Genomic DNA, 23,133 nt, shown 5'->3' with positions numbered 1-23,133 from the left:
GCAGGTCTCGTTTAATTTTATCTTCACAACAGCCAGCTTACGAGGTAGGTTAGTGAAGAGAATGTCTGGTTTAAAGTCATTCTGTGAATTTTCATGAAGATGGATCTGAGTATGGGTCTCCCCAATCCCAGTCCAACATCTGACTGGCCAGAACACCCTGATTGTTCACTACATAGCAAGCTACTTTTAATTAAAATGGTTTCATGGATACTTAAAATCAACAACAGCAATGAGCTCAAATTCTAATAAAGTATACACTTGACACCTACCTATGCTAAATTGCTCTGCTCCCCCTCCTCTTCGGATGGAGATCAGCCAGGAGAGTTACTTTGGCATAGTTCCAGATCTTACCAAGTGTGTTATTTCCTGTGCAAATAGTTCAGGCAGCACTTTTTAGAATGCACATGGTTTCTTCTGCTTGGCAGGAAATGTTGGACTGCAAAGCAACAGTGTTGAATTGTTCTATGGATGCTGTCTTATATCAAAAAGCTTTCCAAGCAGTTAGAAAAGGCCGTAGCCCCTTACCTACATTTAACATAGGTATATTACAAAGGAAACACTATAAAAAAATCCAGCTTTTTCCTTTCCTCAATTTTCTTCAGGTATCCATGGGGCCAGGAAGCCTTTGATAAGGCAAAGAGAGAGGACAAGTTAATATTTCTGTCAGGTAAAAATGAATGTGTGATATGTGTTTGTGAGCTTACAGATAAAAACAATACTATAACTTTGAGAGCAGTTTGAAATCCAAAAGGGTAAACTTGTGGGTAAAGAAATAAATGTTGTTCAAAGCAGATCTTCAGCTGTTCAGTATTTTTTTAACATCTTATTTTTTTTCTGGGGGAAAATGAGAAGCCCATCTTTCTGTACTTCTTCTAAAAATTGTATTTCTTGATATGCAATTTGCTTCTGTAATGAGAAGGAGCTTATATTACAAATATCCTAAATAGATTTTCTATTGATCATCATCATCTTCATTATCATCATCAATAGATTTGTTATTTCATTAGAAACCAATCCATTGGTTGTATAAAACAACTGAGAGTTAAAAGAGTATGGATAAAGATATACATTGGAGGAATGGGGTGGATTTATGCATTGGATTTTTTTAATAGTTTTGCTTGAGTTTATTTATTTCATTAAATTTGTTATGTCTGCCCACTCCAGTAGACTCTTGGTAATGTATAAAATCTATATATGCAGTCAAATATATATATATAAAAAAATATAGAACTTGACAGCCCTGGCAGGGCCTCCACAAATACATTAACCCTGGGCTTGGGAGCAAAGTCTTTCTGGAACTCCAGGAGTTTGGGCACCACCTGTATCTTTGGGAGGGGTTTGCTGTCTGGAGGGCAGGGACAGTGATAGAGAAGGCATGCTTCCTTGATCCCACAAGATGATAATATTTAATTGAGGGTATTGTAGCATACAAGGAACCATTCAGCAGAACAAAACCTAAAAAGGCTTATCATTTCCAAGGTGCTGTTATTGCTTTTCCTGCTTCTACAATTTTTACAATCTTTTTTCAAAACTTCACTATTGAAACTTTTTCTTAAACATTCAAATCACATTTATTTACTATTATACTAGTATTGTTTCTTAGAAGTAATATTTTCTCATTTTTTTGAAAACCTATGTAGGGTTAGAATCACTAGCATTGCTTATGGTCAGGAATTCTTGTTTGATCTGCAGTTCTTGTTCTTGTTTTGCTCAGCCCCTTAAATGTGCTAAAGGAGATTTTGGGATGATCTCGTCTTAAACTCCCATCATGCCCCTTCCCTTGGACTAAAAACCAACACTTTGTAAATTATGGTTAATCATTTTTTTCCATAAATAATCTTTCTTTAATTTATACTTTTTTTCAGTTGGCTATTCAACTTGCCACTGGTGTCATGTTATGGAACAAGAATCCTTTCAGAGTGAAGAAATTGGTCAGATTTTGAATGAGAATTTTGTGTGCATCAAGGTGGATCGTGAGGAGCGTCCAGATGTTGATAAAGTTTACATGACCTTTGTGCAGGTGGGGAGTTGGACGTGGAGAAAACTTGGTTATTTCCAGAACATATGTGAAGGGATTCCGATCTATATAATTCTTTTTCACTGCAGGCAACCAGCAGCGGAGGTGGTTGGCCAATGAGTGTGTGGTTGACTCCTGATCTCAAACCATTTGTAGGTGGAACATATTTCCCACCTGAGGATGGAATTTATCAGGTTGGCTTTCGGACTGTTCTACTTCGCGTCCTAGAGCAGGTATGAGATTCAGTATGCATAATTGTAATTAGCTGAATGTGTCATTGGAATAGCACACGAGAGAGTAAGCTACATACTAGTGTCAATTTTGAGCTTTTACTTGAAGGGTTTATAAGAGAAAATGTAATGAATAAGAAATTTTAGCTTAAGCTCAGCTTAAATATGATTTAAGGAAAGAGAAACTGAGTTATACAGAACTTTCTAATGGAAAATATTCCATGGATAGAAATCAGTTTTGGTTAAAAACACATGTTTTTAATATTTTAATTTACATAATGTTGCATATCGCTGAAGGTAGGTAATACATTAACAAAAACTGTTAGCAAACATTATTGTGGATTAAAATTTTATATAGTGATTTTTTTCCTATATGGTCATGATAGAGCAACTTAGAGCATCTCATTAACTAGGCTCGTACATTAGCTCATTTAACCTATTTTTAGAGTTCATACAATATTCTAACCCATAAGTTACGCATGTAACTATAATGGTTCAGTTTACATAAGAGCAAACATATATATGTAAAAACTCAACTGGAGTGTATTGTCCCTAATGCATTGCTATCTCATTTTTAAATTGATATGTGAGGAGCAGCATCTATGATGTCAAACCATTTTTTGAAGCAACTTGAAAAGATATGTTTTTAGATGAGGCACATATAAAGAGTAGCAAACTATGACTTAGATATCTTCTCCCCACTCCTCAGTGGAAACGGAACAAAAATATCCTTTTGGAAAACAGCCAGAAAATCTTGTCTGCACTGTTAGCTAGGACTGATGTTGGCGTTCGAGGGGAGGAAGCACCCCCATCCTTAAAAGAAGTGACAACCCGATGTTTCCAACAACTATCAGAAACTTATGATGAAGAATATGGTGGATTCTCAGAATCTCCCAAATTCCCAACCCCAGGTTAGTTGAAGATTGTCTAGCTATTTCTGTAGGAAGAGCTACTACTACATAAACAATTGACTAATGTTCATTACTTTACTGTTTTCTTTTATTCCAGTTAATTTGAATTTTCTCTTCTCCTATTGGGGTCTTCAACGGTCAAATGCTGAGGGAGCACGAGCACTTCAGATGGCCTTGCATACACTCAAGATGATGGCATATGGTGGTATTCATGATCATATTTCACAGGTAAGATCGTAATTTGAAACTCTTCATTAAGGAATTCAGAAATAATGTTTGTCAGAGCCTGTTTGTCTGCTTGTCTGCTCCTTTCCAGTTTACATTTGTGGTTTCATAAATCTACTTTCCATTTTGAGAAGTTAGATAAAAAGTATAATCAACAAATACAAAATTGCCTTGGAATGTAATAATTCTTAAAAATTGTGGCACACTTTTGAATTCTAAAAATATTGCCAAAATGCAGGTGTTTTAAAGCATATTGTTTGCATATTCTACTCTGTTAGAATCCTCTCTCTAGAGTTCTACTCATTTTTTCTTATGGGGAATGAATCAGTCCTCTCTTTCCAGTGTAATCATACCATACATAGCTTGCTAAATAGTTGATTTGATGGCGTTTGTAATTGGAAGGATATTGCAAAAGAGGAACTGTTCCTGCATCTCATGCTTTACAAGAAGGTTGTACTGCTTTCAGCATGTGGAAGAATTGAGCAGATTTCTGTGGTGGAAAGCAGTGGTAGTAGATACATGGAGACTTTGGGTACCTACATAAACTAAGGGCACACTGTAGTCCAGGCACATGGCGTAACTAGTATCTCTCACCACATTTTTATTTTTATTTTGATTGTTTGAGTTGAAATTTACTCTTAGTGATCACAAACCTCTTCCAAGATGTAAAAAAGATGCTGAGACTCTAGAAAGAGTACAGAGAAGAGCAACAAAGATGATTAGGGGACTGGAGGCTAAAACATATAAGGAACGGTTGCTGGAATTGGGTATGTCTAGTTTAACACAGAGAAGGACGAGGGGGGACATGATAGCAGTCTTCCAATATCTCAGGGGCTGCCACAAAGAAGAGGGAGTCAAGCTATTCTCCAAAGTGCCTGAAGGCAGGACAAGAAGCAACGGATGGAAACTAATCAAGGAGAGAAGCAACCTAGAACTAAGGAGAAACTTCCTGACAGTTAGAACAATTAATCGGTGGAACAACCTGCCTCCAGAAGCGGTGAATGCTCCAACACTGGAAGTTTTAAAGAAGAGACTGAACAGCCATTTGTCCGAAATGGTGTAGGGCAGTGATGGCGAACCTTTTAGAGACTGAGTGCCCCAAAACAACCTCGCCCCTGCCCCGCTCCCACCTCTCCTGCCTGCAGGGCCACCCACCACCTCCACGGCCTGCCACAGCAGATCGCCCAGGCGGCCCAGCAGTGTCATGGCGGTCCAGCAGCATCATGGCGGTCACACCCTCTGTCCGCACCCCGCAGCATCATCTGTACATGATGGGGCGCGAGGGCGGAGTCTTGTCCCCGCTGCCCGGCTGCCATGTCCTTGGCTGCGCTGCTCCACACAGGCTGCGCCCAGGGTGACTCTCCTCCGGGGGAGCTGCTGGTGAGGAGGGGGCCACGGGGGGTGGCGGGGCTGGGGCAATGGCGTGCGTGCCCACATAGAGGGCTGTGAGTGCTGCCTCTGGCACCCGTGCCATAGGTTCACCACCACTGGTGTAGGGTTTCCTGCCTGAGCAGGGGGTTGGACTCGATGACCTCCCAGGTCCCTTCCAACTTTACTACTACTACTACTACTACTACTACTACTACTACTACTACTACTACTACTACTACTACTACTACTACTATTACTATTATTATTATTATGTCCCAAAAGTGATAACTTGAGCCTGGTCATTTGTACTGTGAGTGGGAACTCTGCATTGGATTATTCTGTGATCTGAATTATAAGCCACCCAGAGTTGCTTGATGGTGAGATGGGTGGCATATATATTAAATGAATGAATAAATGAATAAAATTATTTATTTTTTCTCTATCCATGGTGTTCTCAAGAGTTATTTTCAACTCCAGGTAGAGTTGTTTTCAATTCTACATCTTCAATGGCTCACCTTGCTTCTACAGAATATTATAGGAAAAAAAGTCTGAACAGTTTAGAGTTTTGTAGATATAGACAAATCAAGGCATCCAAATATCTCTTCAAAGGCCTTCATTGCTACCTACCAAGTGGTAGCCTGTGACATCTTTCTTGTCTGTTAATACCATTACTGTTAATAGTTGAACCCAAACTTTGAGGACTCCTGTAATAGATCATGTTAGTATGTGAATGAGCTAATATGCTCTTCCCTGGTTATATTAAAATCGTCTCTATTGATTTCTGTAGCAATGTTCACTTTGCCCATGGAGATCTTTAAAAATAGCTTTACAGTATGATTCAGGAAATAACCTGTCTAGGATAGTCTTTTAAAAAAATCTCTTCTCCCATCCCCTTTTCCAGCCGCTCCATCAGTCCAGGCTTTTAACATTTATGAGAAATGACTTTTAGATGATTGATTTGGAAATAGAATATATGCTTTGCTGAAGTGACAGATTCTAGAAAGATAAGCAGAAAATGAAGAAGTTTGTTTCCTGGAATTTTTACTACTTATGCCAGTCATCACATCGTGGTTTGCCAAATCCAACATTTACTATGCTTTTACTGTTCTATTTCCATCCAATGTATTGGCTAGTAGATACTTATGTTCTGTGAATGAGTTAAATCATTGCAGATTGTGATGCGACTGACTTGCACTGGAAGTTTCATATTATCATTAGGCCACTTATCCACCAAATTATCATGTTCATTTGGTGACCAGTGAAATTGTTGGCCTGATCAGTTAACTCTCAAAATTATTCATCTTCCTATTTTGTACTGCCTAGGTAGAAGAATGAATCCTAATTCTTACATGGCAAAAATAACAAAAATATTTTTCTCCATCCCTCTCATCCTCAATTCTTCTGCAGGGATTTCATCGCTACTCTACTGACCAACGTTGGCATATCCCTCACTTTGAAAAAATGCTGTATGATCAGGGTCAGCTGGCAGCAGCTTATGCCAAGGCATTTCAGGTATTCCTTAGCAAAATCTTTTGGCCAGCATATTAAGGCCCAAAAGAACCGATGAATTCACTCTCTTTATATGAGCTAGAAAGCAAATTGTAATGGTGTCCGGGAGAAAAAAAGTTGGGTAATTTTCATTACCTTTGTTTCTTTCTTGCTGATTTAGATGAATGGCAAAGTGAAAGTTACAGTTTTACCCAGGAATAAATCTTGTGATGCCTAGTAGCCATACCTTTGTGGAACAGTACTATTGGTGTGTATAGAAAACCTACTGTTCAATGTGAGAGAGTTAACCAATCTTGGGGGAAGTGTATTTCCTTGGAGCTGGAACAGCAGTTGAGATTCAAATTAGTCTTTGATACTTGAACGAGAATATGTTATTGTTAATGACTAGGGTGAGTTCTTGAATCCTTTTTAATGTTACAGGACATTCTCCATTTATTGCTGAGTGAATATGGAGATAACCATGAACTGTAGGGCAAAAAGAGGAGGATGAGGCAAGAAGAAAATATTGTAGACTGACATTTCATTTCTTTACTTCAGTTCTTGCATACAGAATTCATTTATTCAGGTACAGATAAAACAGAGAAGAAAGGGTTCGTCTTTCTTTTGTTCCTTTAATGACATCAATGACAACTAAAGGGAATGCTGATACTGTTCATACAGCTTCCCTATGCCACCATTGTTTCTTACTGCCATTATTTTTAGCAATAATTTTGGCACCCCAAGTGTGATATGAAAACCAAAAGCAACATTTAGACATATCACTTGGAACACTACAGAATATTTACCTAGCATTGTTGAGAGGAGGGAAAAAACCCCCCAAAAAGCAGTTTACTGACTTGGAAACTATTGCACTTTTTCTATGGCAGACAAATTCTGGGATTAAATGAATTTCCTTAGTACTCCAGCTAAAATTACCTCTTACAAAATTGTGGGGTGTTAGCACCTTACAGTGCCCAACACTTCCAATATTAATTTTCACATGTGATTTCCAAGTGTCATAAATGTGTCCATCCACTATCACGATGGATTTCATAATCAAAGGCAAACAGTGATAGAGGAGGATTGTTTTTCATCCAAAGAGAAACTAAATCAGAATTAAATGATACAAGATAGTCCATGCCCCATTGGGTCATTTTTTCAGAGATATTTCCTTTCCAGTTTCTTCGAAGCCTTGAATAACAATAGAGCTTTTAATGTGCTTTTTTTTTCTCCAGCTGAGAAGTTGGGTTACATTCAGATATGTATCTGCCTTGAAAATAGTCCATGTTGAATTTTATAGGACAAACATCAGCATAGGAAATGTTTTGTGTCATTTTATATTATGACATTAACAGTTTAACCCATGCTGAACTGCATAGCACAGTCAAACATGAGCATGAAATGTTTTATGACGTTTTGTATTATGTCGTAAACTGCTTTGTGATATTGTTGTAATAATAAATACTGAATTTTGAACATATTTCTTAAATTAGCTCATTTGAGATACTTTGATTCAAAAGGTTTTGTCCTGTGGTGCATTATTTTACCCCATTAAAAGTTTATAGAAATCATTTTTAGCAGTATGTTAGCAGCATGGCAGGATACCTTTTTTTTTTTTTAGGTTTCCAAGAGAACCGACATAATTATATGATATCCCTTTGTTCTTCAAAGTCTCTTTGCAGATTCTGTTTTTCCTTCATAACTAGTTTGTTTACTTTTCAAAAACATCCTGTATAAATTCTAGCATTTATAATGCCATTCCTTCTCTTGAAGCAATGCAAATATCTACAAATAAAAATGTACTTGAGTTGTAAGATCCTGTGAGACATCCTGAAATGCTTTAAAACAGATAATATTAGAATTGTACTAGAGGATATATCAAATACCGTACTGTAAATGATAGGACTTGCATTTGTTTAGATTTTTTTTAAAATAAATTGGAGTCATCAGGTTTCAAATCCATGCATCACCATGATATTATAATATGTCCTGAAGGGGATTTTTGCTTTTTTGTTTTTACTTCACGCTGCTTATAATTACAAGAGCAATAGTTTTGAAAGCTGACTATTCCTTATTTAAAATGAAAATGGTAATGTCATTTCACAAATGTTCTTGTCTTTTGTGGTTTACATCATATACCTCGAATTGGGTCTGCAACCAATTATTGTTTGTTTATATAGAACACAAGGCCTTTTCCTGTAGCAGTATTTTTTTTTGCAAAATAATATCCCATAAAAGGTGTACCAAACATGTTCCGTTAAAATCTTCTGAACAGCTGTATTTTTGTTATTCACTCAGCTTTTGTGGGGAAACAGAAATTGAGGCATAACTCTTGTTTAAGTTGATGTCAGTTTACAACTGTGATTCATTAAGAGCTAAGAAATACTAATATTTTAATATATTTATACTCTAGTACTATGGAAAACCTATGGACTGTATAGTTCTCAGGTCCACTCTTCATAGTCTGCAGAGGCCTAAGCATCCGGCTCACTTTTCCTTATTGTCAGCTGATCAGATAAACATGGGAACAGATTACTGTGGTGAAAGATGGAAGTAGAGAAGTTTATCATTATTTGGAGTTCTTTATCAAAATGTCTGTTTTCCATATTATTGGTATCAGCAGAAAATAATGATCATTTAATTATTTGTATGTATTGATTTGTAAAATGTATTGGTCTCCCACTTTATTACAGAGTAACTCCCGCAATAAATAAATAAATAAATAAATAAACAAACAAACAAATAAACAAACAAACAAACAAACAAATAAATAAATAAATAAATAAATAAATAAATAGGCAGGCAGGCAGGCAGGCAGGCAGGCAGGCAGGCAGGCAGGCAGACAGACAGACACAGACAGATTGATAGATGTAATGCTGTTGTATTGATGAATTTTAATTGTAAGTTGTGTGATAGCTCTTTTGAGACAAATAGGCTGGATATCCATCTAGTGATTGACTGTACATATGACACTTCTTGTTAGAATTTTGGGGGTAGAACTATGACTGAAATGACTAGGAGTAGAGGAGAGAGCTTAAAGGCTAAGCCATTTTTCTTTCTCCTACTCTGATTTTAATTGGTCATTATCAGGTTCTCCAGATGGAGTTCAAAAAAAGATTTCCAACTGTGAAATTCACAAGAATCTACATTTGGCTGAATCCCAGAACTGGATTTAATCAGGAGGCTTTTCTATGTTTATTTAAATAGTAATATTTGTGAAGTACATTCCTATGGGTTTGAGATTATATTCATGGAACCTGGACAAATGATTGCATGCTTGTCTATATACTTAGGATTCCCAGCATGGTTTCCACCAGATTTTGCCCCAAGCTGAGATAATTTTTTAATAGATCCTTTGCAGGTAAGCTGCAAAGCAAAGCATTGGCCTTTAACAATATCTTTCTTTGCAAGATTACTTGTTTTGCTCTGTATGGGCTGTATTCTTAGAAAACAAAAATGGATATTGGCAATTCCAGCCTATTACTTTGTTGGAAATTTGCTACCTGTCCAGAAAAAAAAAAAAAAAAAGACAATTGTAAAACAGCAAAATAAAGGAATAGAGTAGAGGTAGGCACAATCACTTTGTCTTCTAGTAGATGGGTATATTGGGTCTGGTTGTTTTCCACCTTAATACCTGTTTTAGGAATAGTCAAGCCCTGTCTCCTTGAAGCTCTTTAACCTACAGCAATTTTTCAACATTCTAAATATGCTTATTGGCCAAATTCCATATCATGTATAACTTTAAATGATTTTAAAAGATTAAATATGAGATATTACAGCTGTAGGGCTATTAGATATTACTCAGATGTGAAATATGAATAGTAAACACTGTCAGGGTGTGTGAGTTGTGTAACATTACAACAAGTAAATGATTTCTTTTCAAACTTCAGATTTTGGTCTAGATATTAGGCAACCTGTAGTTTCATGATTTTGTATAAAACTTCTTCTTACTCCAATTTGGGTTTTTACATTGTTTATTCCAAGAATAGAATTATTGCATAGTGTACTTCCAATTTCATTTTTTCTGGAATAATGTTTTCTTGTATTTTATGCAGATTTCTGGTGATGAATTCTTTGCAGACATGGCAGCAGACATTCTGCTTTATGTTTCTCGAGATCTGAGTGACAATGTAAGGTTTACTGCTATTAGATGATGATAAGCTGCTGAGTTGCCAGCAAAACCTGGAATAAATGCAGCTAGACTATGTTTGGTTGGTTTTCTGGGAGCTATAGTTTATGAATGTATGAACGTTCAAAAATTATCAGTCCTACTTAGCCAACTTGCAGTTCACCAAACTAAACACTGGCAGTTCACCCAGTTATCAGCTATTTTCTGTGCTGTATTCATCCAGCTAAGGATCACCAGTTCTGCAGGCATGTTTTGGAACAGAAAACTCAATTTTTTTAAAGTATAGTAGAGATTGATGCTTTAGACCAGAGATTCTTTATTTAGGAATGTGTTAATTTTAAGTTCAGAAATGTGAAAGAATCTTTGTATCTAAACTTTGTTCTTCATACTTATACATGATTATAAGTACAAGAACTGTAGAAAGCCTCTAGTTTTTAAGGAAAATGTCTAGGTTTTTTTTCTTTCTCATGCAATATTCTTTATTTTTGCCTCTGAAGATTAGGCTAATATCTGGGCCTATTGCAGACATCACTCACTCCTCACTTAGCTACTACTTTGCTTAGCGACTATTTGCAAATGCAATGGTAATTAAAAACATCTTTTTCTGACCAAAGCACATGTTTAAAACCAAATTTCTTATGCCTGACAACAATTCATGCTGAGTGAGAGTAACGGTGGTATAACTGTATGGGAGAACTTTATCTAAATGAGATGGCAGCATCTCTCTGTCTTTCAGCCAATCACATGCTCATCTAGCAAACATTTCACTTAATAACCTGGCCATTGATTACTCAACGAGGAATGGGTATATTAGGCAGGCTCAGGAGGGGAAAAAGGAGACCTCAATCAGTCCCATTTCTTAGGCAAATCTTACCACCTCGCATATACGTTTTAAAAATTGGGTTGTACATTAAAGCCTATGATACTGTTAATTCTTTGGTTTTTCAGTCAGGGGGTTTCTACAGTGCAGAGGATGCCGATTCATACGCTACAGTCCAATCAGAGAAGAAGCAAGAGGGTGCATTTTGCGTATGGACAGCTGAAGAGATTCGGCAGCTCCTGCCAGATCCCGTTGAAGGGATCCCAGAGAAAAAAATTGTGGCAGATGTTTTCATGCATCACTATGGAATGAAGGAAGATGGCAATGTGAATCCAATGAAGGTACAGTTGGGAAGGGGTGGCTTAGAGAGCCTGTAAGGGTGGGAGAGTTGAGTCCCTTATTAGTAATGACACACGTGTCAGCCCAGGGGTTCCCAACCCCTGGGCTGTGGGCCCACTACTGGGTCTTGAGCCCTTCTGAACCAGGACACAAAAGTGTTGGGCGAGGACATGCGTGCATCCTCACTTGTACGAGCAGCAGGTGAACTTGTGCGCATGCGCTACATTTGCATGAGCAGTGGGTGTGCTTGCTTGCTGCTTGCGCAAATGGAGCTGTATGCGTGTGCTTGCCCTCCGCTTGCATGGAACTGTTCCCTCTTCCCCCCTACTGGTCTGCAAAGCAGGAAAGGTTTGGGAACTCTGTGTTAGCCAACAGGTGCCTGTGTCTTGCTGGGCACAGGATTCTCAGTTCTGATGAGACAATGAGCTTTCTAAGATCTCAGAATTCAGGATCACTAATTCTTCTCAAAGCTGATAGGATACTAGAAGCTTTCATTTATTGGAATAAATGTCCAGTTGTCTTGCCCTTGTTTAGTAACCACAATTGAGACTGTCAGCTCAGTCGAGAAATGAAATAATCGCCAAGAGAAACTATGACTGTGCTTATGATCTTACCTTAGCTTTTCTTTGCTGCAAAGATTGTAAAGGCAAGGATTGGTCATGAAGTTACTTTTCCATCACTGTTGTAACTGTGGATGGTTGATAAATGAGGCAGTCACTAAACAAGGACTACCTATATCCATGAGTTGTTCATTAATAAGGTTTGCCTTGAAATATAGCCTTAACTTGAAATCAATGAAATTGTTAGCTAAGACAGGCTTAGGGAAATCAGCAGGATCAATTGCTGGTCCTAATTAAAATTTCTTATTTCTAGGACATGCATTTGATAGCTTTATTTGTTTTCTCCTGATTGTATTGAGCTATGTTATGTTTAGCTAATTCATTGAGGCTATCCATTTTGTTTTGTTTTGCTCTGGGAATGACTTATCAAGGGAAACTGACATATCTAGATGATCTCACAGAAATAGTGATCAGACAATGTTGCATCCCCACTTGATCATTCCAGGGAGGAAGAAAATGATAGGGGAAAGCTCTGTGGTGCTGCAAGATATTCAAGGGGTTCTTTTTTTAAAAAAAGAGATTCAGACAACAGTTGCTATGTAAAATAAGGCAATGCTGATTGATTAAAAAGTTCAAGTTGGACTTGAAAACGAATTTCACTATTTGATGCTCCCAAAGTAGTGAAAAGGCCTTATAGGTAATTTAGTCTTTTGACAGAAGAGAATAATTATTTAGGAGATCCAGGAAGGACTGTTTTGATAAGGTCATGACAGTGTTGTGATAGATGAAGTAGTTAGGAATATTCAACCTTTTTCAAATGGCAAAACTTTTGGAATATTTAAGAAATGTTGCAAGCACCTCCCCGAACAGGAGGGAGGTTTAGTGACATAATGCACATATATTAAAAAAAATCAAAAAGAATAATATTGGATGATGTCAATAAAATTTCCCATCTGAGAATATTCCATTGATAGGTCACATACCTTATATCGTTCTACCATGTGAAGGCTTAAGGAAGCATTCCTTATTTTCTTACACTAATCTTCTATTTCAGGACCCTCACAATGAATTAAAAGGAAAAAATGTTCTGATAATGCAATATTCCCTGGAACTTACAGCTGCCCGATTTGGACTGGGGCTGGAAGAGCTGAAGACATTGCTGGTTAAAAGTAGGCAGAAACTATACAAGGCACGAACTCAGCGGCCACGGCCCCATCTGGACAGCAAGATGCTTGCATCCTGGAATGGTGAGGTTTCTTCTTTTGCATGGAGCTCAGTAACACCCTTTTCCAAACTGCACTGACGCTTGGAAGACTTCTGTGAGGGGAGAGCAGTATATTTGTTGCAGTAAAATTCTTCCACTGTGTGGCCATTCAAGAGAAATCATTTGGTTAGCCGACTTAACCACACCTGATAAGTCTGCTTCTGTGGTGTTAGAAGAATAGTTTGTAATGTCACTAAAGTTAGCTAGTTCTTTTTTCCTTCTTTCTCCTGGCTTTTAATCTTTTCCTCTTTTTTCTTCTGGCCAAAAGTAATCTGGAGAACTGTTTATTGAAACTGTTTTGACAGCAGGGGGCAGTAGCACCTTTTTCCTATTCCCTTGCAGCCAAAAAAATAAATAAAAAATAAAATAAAATAAAATCTTCCTTAATCCATGAAGGTGTTTATGTTATTGTAGTTTTTCACATTATATAAATATAGAGGGAGCACTTCTCTCCATTATGAAATGAAGATACTTGAACATACTGTATAATGAAAAAAATAATAGACAAGCTCACTTAACTATCTGTCTTGGCAATGCATATGCTGTCCAAATGGTTCCAGAATTCACAGGTAAGTTTTCTGAAATCATCTATTTAAGTTTCTAAGTTCATTTTTTAATATAGTGAAAAACAATTCAGAGCCACGAAGACCTACTGATTGGTGATCTTTGCAGGCAACTATTTTTTTTATCAAGCCCTGACTTCTATGAGTGAATCATTGGGTCATGAGTGATGAAGACATTGTCTACTTCTTTTTGCCCGAATCACTGATTTGGAGCAAAATAAAGTATATAAAATAATGCTCTGCTCATGTGGCAAGTGAAGCATTTGATAAATGGTAATCTGCTTTTACCTGTCTTCAGTCTATGTGCAAAAGAACCATTTTAAGGAAGAAATGATTTAAACTGATTAAATTATGGGGGGACGATTATCAGAGTCAGAAGAAACATAGATTGAATATTCTGAGGGTATGAATTCAAGTGAGCATTCTCCCACCAATTTGCCTTCTAGGATTGATGATCTCTGGCTTTGCTCAGTGTGGAGCCATCTTAGGCAAGAAAGAATACATTGACCGAGCTGTACGTGCAGCTTCCTTCCTGCAAGACCACATGTTTAATGCCAGCAGTGGAAAGCTGCTAAGAACCTGTTACCAAGGACAAGGCAACACAGTGACCCACAGGTAAGGGGCAGGCAATCCGAAGCACTGCAGTGCCACTAAAAAGAAGAAAACGTGGACCGAGGGAGAATGAATGGGACTTCCCTCAGGGATAGACCACCTGCTGTAAATGCTGAGGTTCTGATTCATCCTCCTGGATCCGGTTAAAAGCATTCGTTAGTAGGCATTGGGAAAGATTTGTGCCTGGGTCCATGCAGAGTTGTTGCCAACTAAAAGCAAAACTATTCTGGGATGCATGAATAAATACCCTGGCCTGGAAACAAGCAGACTTCTTTCTTACACAAACACGTGGCAACTGCATTTTTGTTTCTGTGATATTGAAAGACGTGTGGATGAGAAGAGGCAGGTTGGTATTGGAGAATGGTAGACCTAGAATTTTGCTGAGTTGAGAAACCAGTGAAGCCTGCAAGATAAAACCTCTAAGGGCATGCTAGGCAGATGTGGCCTATATATATACTGCAATCTTATTATAGATCTGAATAGTGGTGGCGAACCTATGGCACGGGTGCCAGAGGCGGCACTCAGAGCCCTCTCTGTGGGCACGTGCGCTGTCGCCCCAGTCCTAGGCCTTCAGCTGGGTTTTATAAAACCTTTTCGCTTTAGGCCCCCGCTGCCGTGTGCCAAAAAAAAAAGGTTCAATCAATCAGTCAATTTCAACTTCTCGCAGGAAAAAAAAGGATCTTGCAAAGTTGGAATTGATTGATTGACCTTTTTAGTCCCACCCAGTCTACCGTTACCACCGCAGACACACCCAGCCAATGGGCACATCCAGCCAATGGGCCACACCCACCCAGCACCCGACGATGCATAAGTGGGTTTTGGGTTGCAGTTTGGGCACTCGGTCTCTAAAAGGTTCGCCATCACTGGATCTGAACATGAAATTTGGAGTTTCCAGCCTGGGTTTTTCCCCCCTCACTTGATCCTTGGCTTTATCCTCAACCTATTTGAATTACAAAAATACAATTGATATTTAGATGGCACAAAAGACTTTTCTGCTAATTAGGAAGTCCAAATATCATAGTCCAGATAGTTAAACTGGAGAAACAAATCATATTTTAAAGAACAAAATGATAAAGTTCTCACTAATACTAGTACCTATGGATTGGTACCAGCTTGAATTAGCAGTGCAACATCTGGCCTTAGTAATTATAAGCAATTTATCATTTGTTGTTCTTGCTATTGTTTTTTTTTTGTTCTTATTTTTTAATAACTTAATGGAGAGTATAATACTTTTGCTTATGTGCTCAACCTGCTTCATGTACTCAATCTCACTGCCTCTTCATGGATACCATTTACCACTAGGCAAACACTGCTATTATTGACATTTCAGATGGCAATTTTCAGGTTGCACTTATAAGGTAAGTACTATAGAGCAGTGGCCCCCAACCTTTTGGGCACCAGGGACCAGTTCCTTGGAGAAAGGTTTTTTAATGGACTAAAGGGGGGCGTGGTTTTGCGTGCCTGCATCCTGCAGATGGGGTTTCTTTTGTTTGTGTGGACCAGTTTCTGGCTTGCCACAGCCTGGTGCCAGTCCACGGACCGGGAGTTGGGAACCCCTGCTATGGAGAGTCAGTATTTAAATGATAGAAACATTTAATTTCAGACCAGTAGAGTATGCTGATCATATATAATCATATTGATACTAGTAAGTGTGCTTAACTTGTAATGATAACCATTAGATAATGCCGTGGTATACTGATAATATGGTTTTATACAGATAGTCCTCACTTAACAGCCACAATTTGGACAAGAAACTGTTGCTAAGCAATGCAGTCATTAAATAAGACATAATGTGACCATGACTCGCAATTTTACTGCCAGCTTCTCCATTGTCTCTATTTGTTGAAATCCATCTATGAAGCACACAAATGGTGATCACATGACCACAGATACGCTGTAATGATCAAAGTCTGAGGATTGGTTGCAAAGTAACTTTTTCAGCACATCATAACTTTGAATGGTTGCTAAATAGGGCAGTTGTTAAGTGAGGACTACATGCATCATATATTTGTGTGAATAGATGGTATGAAAGATGGAATATATAAAGCCCATTTAGGTTAGGCCAGAGTGGCAGAAAGCCTTGTTCTAGATAGAAGATTGCAGCCTACTTAGTCTAGGTAGAATGATGCTTTGAAGTAGATATAGCAAAAGTTGCTTTCAAAACAACAGGTAATTTCCATGAGAATTGGATGAGGTGAAAAAGTACCAATCATGAGAAAACTGTCAAAATTGGATAATGAAGCCATTCCGGAGGATCAAGGAGTGTGCATAGTGGGGTCCTGCTTCAGTGCTTTGAAACTCAAACCTAACCTACCCAGCCATGCTTTAAGTTGGGTAGGTATGAATGGGCATGTGTATGTGAGAGTAAATGGAGGTTTTAAATAGTGAAGAGTAAACATTGTAAACCTGTATTTGTTTCTATGTGTCTTGTCTGTGGATGAGTAATAGTAACCAATAACACTGGAGGCATTATAAGACCCTCTTGACAATTAGGATTCCATCTGAAGGCGGAAACCTTTTGATTAAAATTAGGTATACAGTGGAAGAACCTAAGAGTACATTGTAGTTTAAACTGGTATAGTATAAGGCCTTTTACTGCCGCTTGCCTTTTCATAGGAGCCAGTAGATACCTCTCTGAGATTGGCCAGTTGTGCAAATACTCACTTTCTGACAGGCTATGTCATCTTAAAATTGGCTCTTCTCTTGACCAAACACAAATTACATATCTGTCAATAGAGTTAGAGATAATCAGAAAGGAAAGGTGATTTGCTTGTCTACTTTATGATAACAGCAGTTCCACACCTGCTTTTTAAATCTCAGAATGAACTTTTCTTAAGTAGATCGCAAATTGAGCTGATGGGAGAAAAGATGGTGAGAAAAGACAAAGAAGGGAAAGACTGAAGAGGTTAAGAATAGATATAGATATAGATATAGATATAGATATAGATATAGATATAGATATAGAATAGAATAGAATAGAATAGAATAGAATAGAATAGAATAGAGCTGGAAGGGACCTTGGAGGTCTTCTAGTCTAGCCCCCTGCTCAAACAGGAGATGTTGAAACTATTTGCACTCATTTTTTCATGGATAAATATTTTGCTCCCAGGTTAATTTCAGTGGTGAAGTTCTTCACCTTTGTTAATATCACTTCAAGAGAGATTGAAGTACTATTTTTCTTATTTGGTCCACACATTTGGAGAAATATATTGGTTCTTCACTTGCCTTGTTTCCAAAATACAATAACCACTGTTTTCAAAAGGGGGTTGCTATCCTTCATTTTCCATCTAAGAAGATAGAAAACATTTATACTGAATTTGAGAACTATCTATGCTGCCTTTTCCAAACATCCAGGGCAAAACTGGAATAAAAAAAGTGTATATCTTTTAGTATTTTATAAATTAGAATGGTGGGAGAAGATGCTGGTCTAAGAGTAGGGAGAGAATGTGTGTATAGGCACATACATATATTTGTATGTTATACAAACATAAAAATATTATACCCCTCCCTCTACATTGTATAAAATGCTGCTAGACCAGGGGTCCCCAACCCCCGGTCCGTGGACCAGTATTGGTCCGTGGCATGCCAGCAACCGGTCCGCACAAACAAGCAAAGCCCCATCCTTGGGATGCAGGCAGCACACAAAACCACACACTTTCTGGTCCATGGAAAAACCTCTCTCCACGGAACCGGTCCCTGGTACCCAAAAGGTTGGGGATCTCTGAGCTAGATTATCCAGCAGTACTTAATGTACCAATCTCCTGTAGCAGTTTCTGGTATGAGAGTGACAGTAATTTCTCAGAACAAATACTTATAGTTTCTCAATTCTCAATCTCATATCGAAGAAGACAAAGTCAAAGTCATTGCCACAGTGCAAAAGAAATAGAGTTCTGCCTGGATATTAGAGAATGTCATTTAACCAATCCGAATCTTGTATCTTCTCTTGGAATATCAGAAATGGCTGGAAATATTTCACATACATTTCTCTGTGGGGCTCATAGCAAGAATTAGATTTAGTAATGATAGCTATGAACTTCTATTATGAGGCTGGATTTCCCCTCTCCCCCTTTGTTTTCTCAGTTCTGTGCCTATCCATGGATTCCTAGAGGACTATGTCTTTGTAATCCAAGCACTCTTTGATCTATATGAAGCCACACTGAACCCAAGCTGGTTAGAATGGGCTGTGCAGTTACAGCATAAGCAAGATGAACTCTTCTGGGATCCAAAAGGTTTTGCCTATTTCTCCACAGAAGCTGCTGATCCTTCCTTGCTCTTTCGCATGAAGGATGGTATGTATTCTTTCAGAAGGAGAGTCTAGTTTTCAGTGGTGGTTAAAGAACAATCTGTGGTCTGGGTATTGTATTAGTAATACTACTCACCTAGAACAGAATTATTCAACAGTTAATGTAAAAAAAAAGCAATTTACAATTAATTAGAGTTTGTATTTTCTCCTGAGCTTATATTTTATAAAAAAAATTCCAGGATACTTAAAAGATTACCTCAAAGGAAAAAATCCCACTGTTTCCCAAGCTTGGATTAATGTCTAACCAAAGGAGGATTTCCAACTTCTCATTCACTACCATGTACTGTCTCAAAGTGCCCCCTTCAATTCATTCCATCCTTACTTAACCTCAGGTACAGATGTAACCAGTAGCAGAGGTGTCAAAGGTATGAACAGGAAGATAATCAGATTTTTTATTGGCCCATGGGAAATCCTCAGCTTGCCACCTTTGATATTCTCTTTGCAGTTGAAGCTAAGTTAAGGAATGGATGTGTTGGGGATTAAAGGACTGGCATAGAGGAGTGATTTTTTTTTACTTTATAGGCCCTTGTTCTAATTGTTGATTTGTCTTTGAAAATAAACTGACTTGCCAAGGGAGGAATGAATCTGAAGATAACTATGTGTTCTCCTACAACCTTTTAGCCTTTTGCTGACTAAAAAGTTAGAAGGTTAATATGCAAGAATAACAGAAGTCACTCAGCTTTCATGCCTAAGGCAGGACTAGAACTCACAGTCTCCTGGCTTCTTGCCTGGAGCCTTAACCAGATCTTTCTAAACTAGCTGAAGCAAGTTAAGCTTTACTTGGCAAAGAACACTGTATATAAGCATAATATCTTTTTTACTTGAGTGACATTGTAATAGATGCTTATGAATATAGATGAGCTTTGCTAGGTGCTCTTACAACCTAGTACCTCCCCAATATGAACCTGCAACCCTCAGAATTCTCCAGCATTGCCTTAGTAGAGACGATGGAGGTATCTTGTCCATTGGGAGAGTTTAGAGTAAGGAGATATGGTAGTTAGCATTCCTTTCCCGATTAGCACTGTGGCAGTCTAGCACAAGGGTCCCCAACCCCTGGGCCACGGCTCACTATCGGGCCACAGCCCATTCGGAACTGGGCTGCGCCAGCGACGGAAGAGCGCACTTGCATGTGCAGCCCCACTTGTGCTCACACAAATGAAGCCATGCACGCATACCTGCCCTTCACACAAAACCATCCTTTCTCTCCCCCCCCCCCCAGGGCTGCCAACCCGGAAAGTTTGGGGAATGCTGGTCTAGCAATCTCTTAATCTTTCTCTGTAACAAAATGTACATGAATACTATATGGTAGATAAGGTTCCTCCTGATATGAGAATGCCAAAAAGTAGTTTCTGTGCTTCTTTTCACTATACAAACATCTGCAAAAAGTAATGCATGGTATCTGCTTAAGGGGGGGGGGGATCTGATTAATCAGAAGCCCCAATTTATCTTCCAGTTTTTAGTCTCGGTAGGTATAAGTGGTGGGACTGCAAACATGGAACATTAATGGGTTGTGCAGGTATGAATAAGGCATATAGACTGAGGAAATAGAAAAAATGTATTTCTGCAGCAAGCTTATACATTTATTGCACTTTAATGCTTTTATGTTATTTAACATGTTCTCAGTACCATTGGCTGTCATTTATTGGTATTAAACAGAACAGTCTAGGTGGTACAATGTCAGTGTATATGTAGACTATAGTGTGACTTAAGTGCTCTTTGGCTATTGTCCTAGATAGCCTGGTGTTAGGTAGGAATTGGGTAGGCCCCCTGAGAGCAGTTGGCTGACTGCAGTCAGACATGGGGGAGCATACAGTGTGAAGACCTAGAAGCAAATCCCTGACAATTATATAACAGCTCTCAGCTATTCCTATTTTATTGGGATTTGGCCCCACTTAATTTAATGGGATTAAAATAAATTGTACCTCTTAAGGCTGGAACATTGAAGAACCTGACAGTTGAAAAAGAAACTGATAACATAAGAAAACTGAGAAAACAAGTGTCATGAAAATGGAATGCAAGCTGCATTCCTCTTGTATTTGTATGCAAGTCACAGTGTCCATACAGAAAGGAACGGTGCCTGTATTGTGATGGCACAATGTTAATTGCTTACTCTATGCACCCATCCACTCCCATTTCTTCTTTACGGTATAAAAGATGCCAGAGCATTACCAAAAAAACCTTTAATTAAAAAGTGTGTAGATGTTTTGTGTTAAAAAAATAGTTGATTTACTGACCTTTGTTATAGATCAAGATGGTGCAGAACCCAGCCCCAACTCTGTTGCAGTTTTTAATCTGCTCCGGGCAGCGAGCTATACTGACCATGAAGAATGGGTAAAGAAAGCTGGGCAGATCCTAACTGTCTTCTCAGAGAGACTGGTGAAGATTCCTGTTGCCCTCCCTGAGATGGCGCGAGCCACTGCTGCATTTTATCTGACACTCAAACAGGTACTGTACTGGGCAGAATAAGATTTAATACGCAGCATTTAGAGCAATGTCCCCCAATTTAATAGTTTCCTAGGAGTTGAGAGATAACTCCTGTATTCCCAGTGGTATTCACTATTGATTCTAAAAAGTTGTGATAAAACAAATCTGAATGGCACGAAAAAACAGACGGCTAATTTAGACAGAGGGAAGTAATAGCATTGTGTAAGAAATTTTGGGGATATCAAAACACAAATAGTCCTCAACTTATAACCACAAGTGGGAGCAGTATTTTGGTTGCGATGTGGGTTGTTAAGCAAGTCATCATGTAACCAAACCTGATTTTAAGACCACTTTTATTATGGTCACTAAGTGAATCCCATGATTGTTGAATGATTCACACAGTTGTTAAGTGAATCTTTCCCAATTGATTTTCCTTGTTGGAAGCTAGCTGGGAATGTCACAGATCACAACCATGTGAGCTCAAGATGCTGCCAGCATCATACTGTAAATGCAAGCTGGTTGACAAGCATCCAATCACGTGGCTGCAGGGATAATGTGACGATCCTAATTTCAAGGGTAGGTTGTAAGTTACTTTTCTGAGGCTGTCATAGCATCGAATCATTGTTAAATGAATGGCTGTAAATCTGGGATTAGAGGGAAGATTTTGAGATTTTCACAAGTAGACTCATTGTATTAAAAGTTCTGCCCTTTTTTCTTGAGTCTGCTCTGTATTTTCCTTACTAATAGTGAGACCTCTCTGTCCTTGGAAAACTTCCACCCTGGTTGTCTTGACTCCTGCTCTGAGCCTTCATTAACTGGTACAGCGTGAAAAAAGGCTAATCTGCACATGGTTTCAAGTTCTTTTTGCACCATGTTAGAAGAACTTCAGCAAATACTTTACAATTACAGCTTAGTTTCTTCCCAGTTACTATTTGGTTGTCGGTATCATTTTTTACTTGTTTTTTTTCTCCCTTTCTTTATGGATTATGAATTGTGACAATTTTTTGATGTTCTGTTTTATCACTGCCAGTCTAAAGCCAAGGTCATTTTTTGGCAAAGCTCACCTCCTGTTTCTCTTCTAAACTTTAAATTCCAGCATTTGTGGTACATTTTGAATAGCCTTAGTTTAAAAAGTGGGTTAAGCTGGAGCAGAAATCGCATAAGCCATAAGCAGAGCTAAAAAATATATAGAATATTTCTAATTTCTAAGTTTTGGAGGGAGACTAAAAAGAAAGATCAGGAGGAAAAAAACTATACCTAATACGACTGTTCCCAATAAAAGAAACTCATGAATTTGGTTCCATCAGTTGAAAATGTCAGTGAATTCAATCTAGCGTTTCTTACGTTACACATTGAGAATGTCCTCTTCAATGCATCCAGGGAGACTGAATATTTCTCCTTCTAAGCCCAAGTCTGTTGTTTTTTATCAGTAAGTCTTTACTGGAGAGTTTTCTTACTGAGTCACTTACTCTTTAGAAAAGACTGAAAAAAATGTATTACTTTATTCTTTGAACAGGTTGTTATTTGTGGTGATCTGAAAGGAGAAGATACCAGAGAGTTACTGCACTGTTACTATTCTACTTACACACCTAACAGGGTAAGAGCCAATAAGCTAGAAATTGGCTTTTCTGTCATTCCTTTTTTGTGTAGTCTGGCTTTGATGTTTTCCTATGCAACATGAGATTAGATTTTTCTGGTTGGAGAGTAAATTACTTTCATAAATTCAAGGCCATCAGAGGGTGTTCTTCAAGAACCAAATCCTTCAAAAATGACTCTTTGGCCTTCCCCCTTCCCCCTTGAAAATTTTCATACTTTGTGGGATGTATTTCAGGTCCCATAACCTCCTTTTAGCTTGTCACTTATCCCTGTTTCTTTTA

General features: G+C 38.2%; 1 protein-coding gene across 1 annotated transcript in view; it reads left to right on the top strand.

Moving 5' to 3' along the window:
- Window positions 1–23,133, top strand: part of SPATA20 (spermatogenesis associated 20) — a 48,243-nt gene that overhangs the window by 9,985 nt on the left and 15,125 nt on the right. Inside the window, exons 3-15 of the mRNA XM_015812103.1 lie at window positions 603–667; window positions 1,866–2,020; window positions 2,107–2,250; window positions 2,957–3,158; window positions 3,256–3,386; window positions 6,162–6,266; window positions 10,298–10,372; window positions 11,320–11,532; window positions 13,145–13,337; window positions 14,364–14,532; window positions 18,610–18,818; window positions 21,078–21,277; window positions 22,773–22,853. Of these exons, the coding sequence (XP_015667589.1) occupies window positions 603–667; window positions 1,866–2,020; window positions 2,107–2,250; window positions 2,957–3,158; window positions 3,256–3,386; window positions 6,162–6,266; window positions 10,298–10,372; window positions 11,320–11,532; window positions 13,145–13,337; window positions 14,364–14,532; window positions 18,610–18,818; window positions 21,078–21,277; window positions 22,773–22,853 (1,942 nt within the window). The remainder of the gene's footprint in view (window positions 1–602; window positions 668–1,865; window positions 2,021–2,106; window positions 2,251–2,956; window positions 3,159–3,255; window positions 3,387–6,161; window positions 6,267–10,297; window positions 10,373–11,319; window positions 11,533–13,144; window positions 13,338–14,363; window positions 14,533–18,609; window positions 18,819–21,077; window positions 21,278–22,772; window positions 22,854–23,133) is intronic.

Source organism: Protobothrops mucrosquamatus, unplaced genomic scaffold, assembly GCF_001527695.2.
Source record: "Protobothrops mucrosquamatus isolate PMUCROS unplaced genomic scaffold, P.Mucros_1.0 scaffold68, whole genome shotgun sequence".
Lineage (NCBI taxonomy): Eukaryota > Metazoa > Chordata > Lepidosauria > Squamata > Viperidae > Protobothrops > Protobothrops mucrosquamatus.
This window is presented reverse-complemented; position numbering and strand designations above follow the sequence as displayed.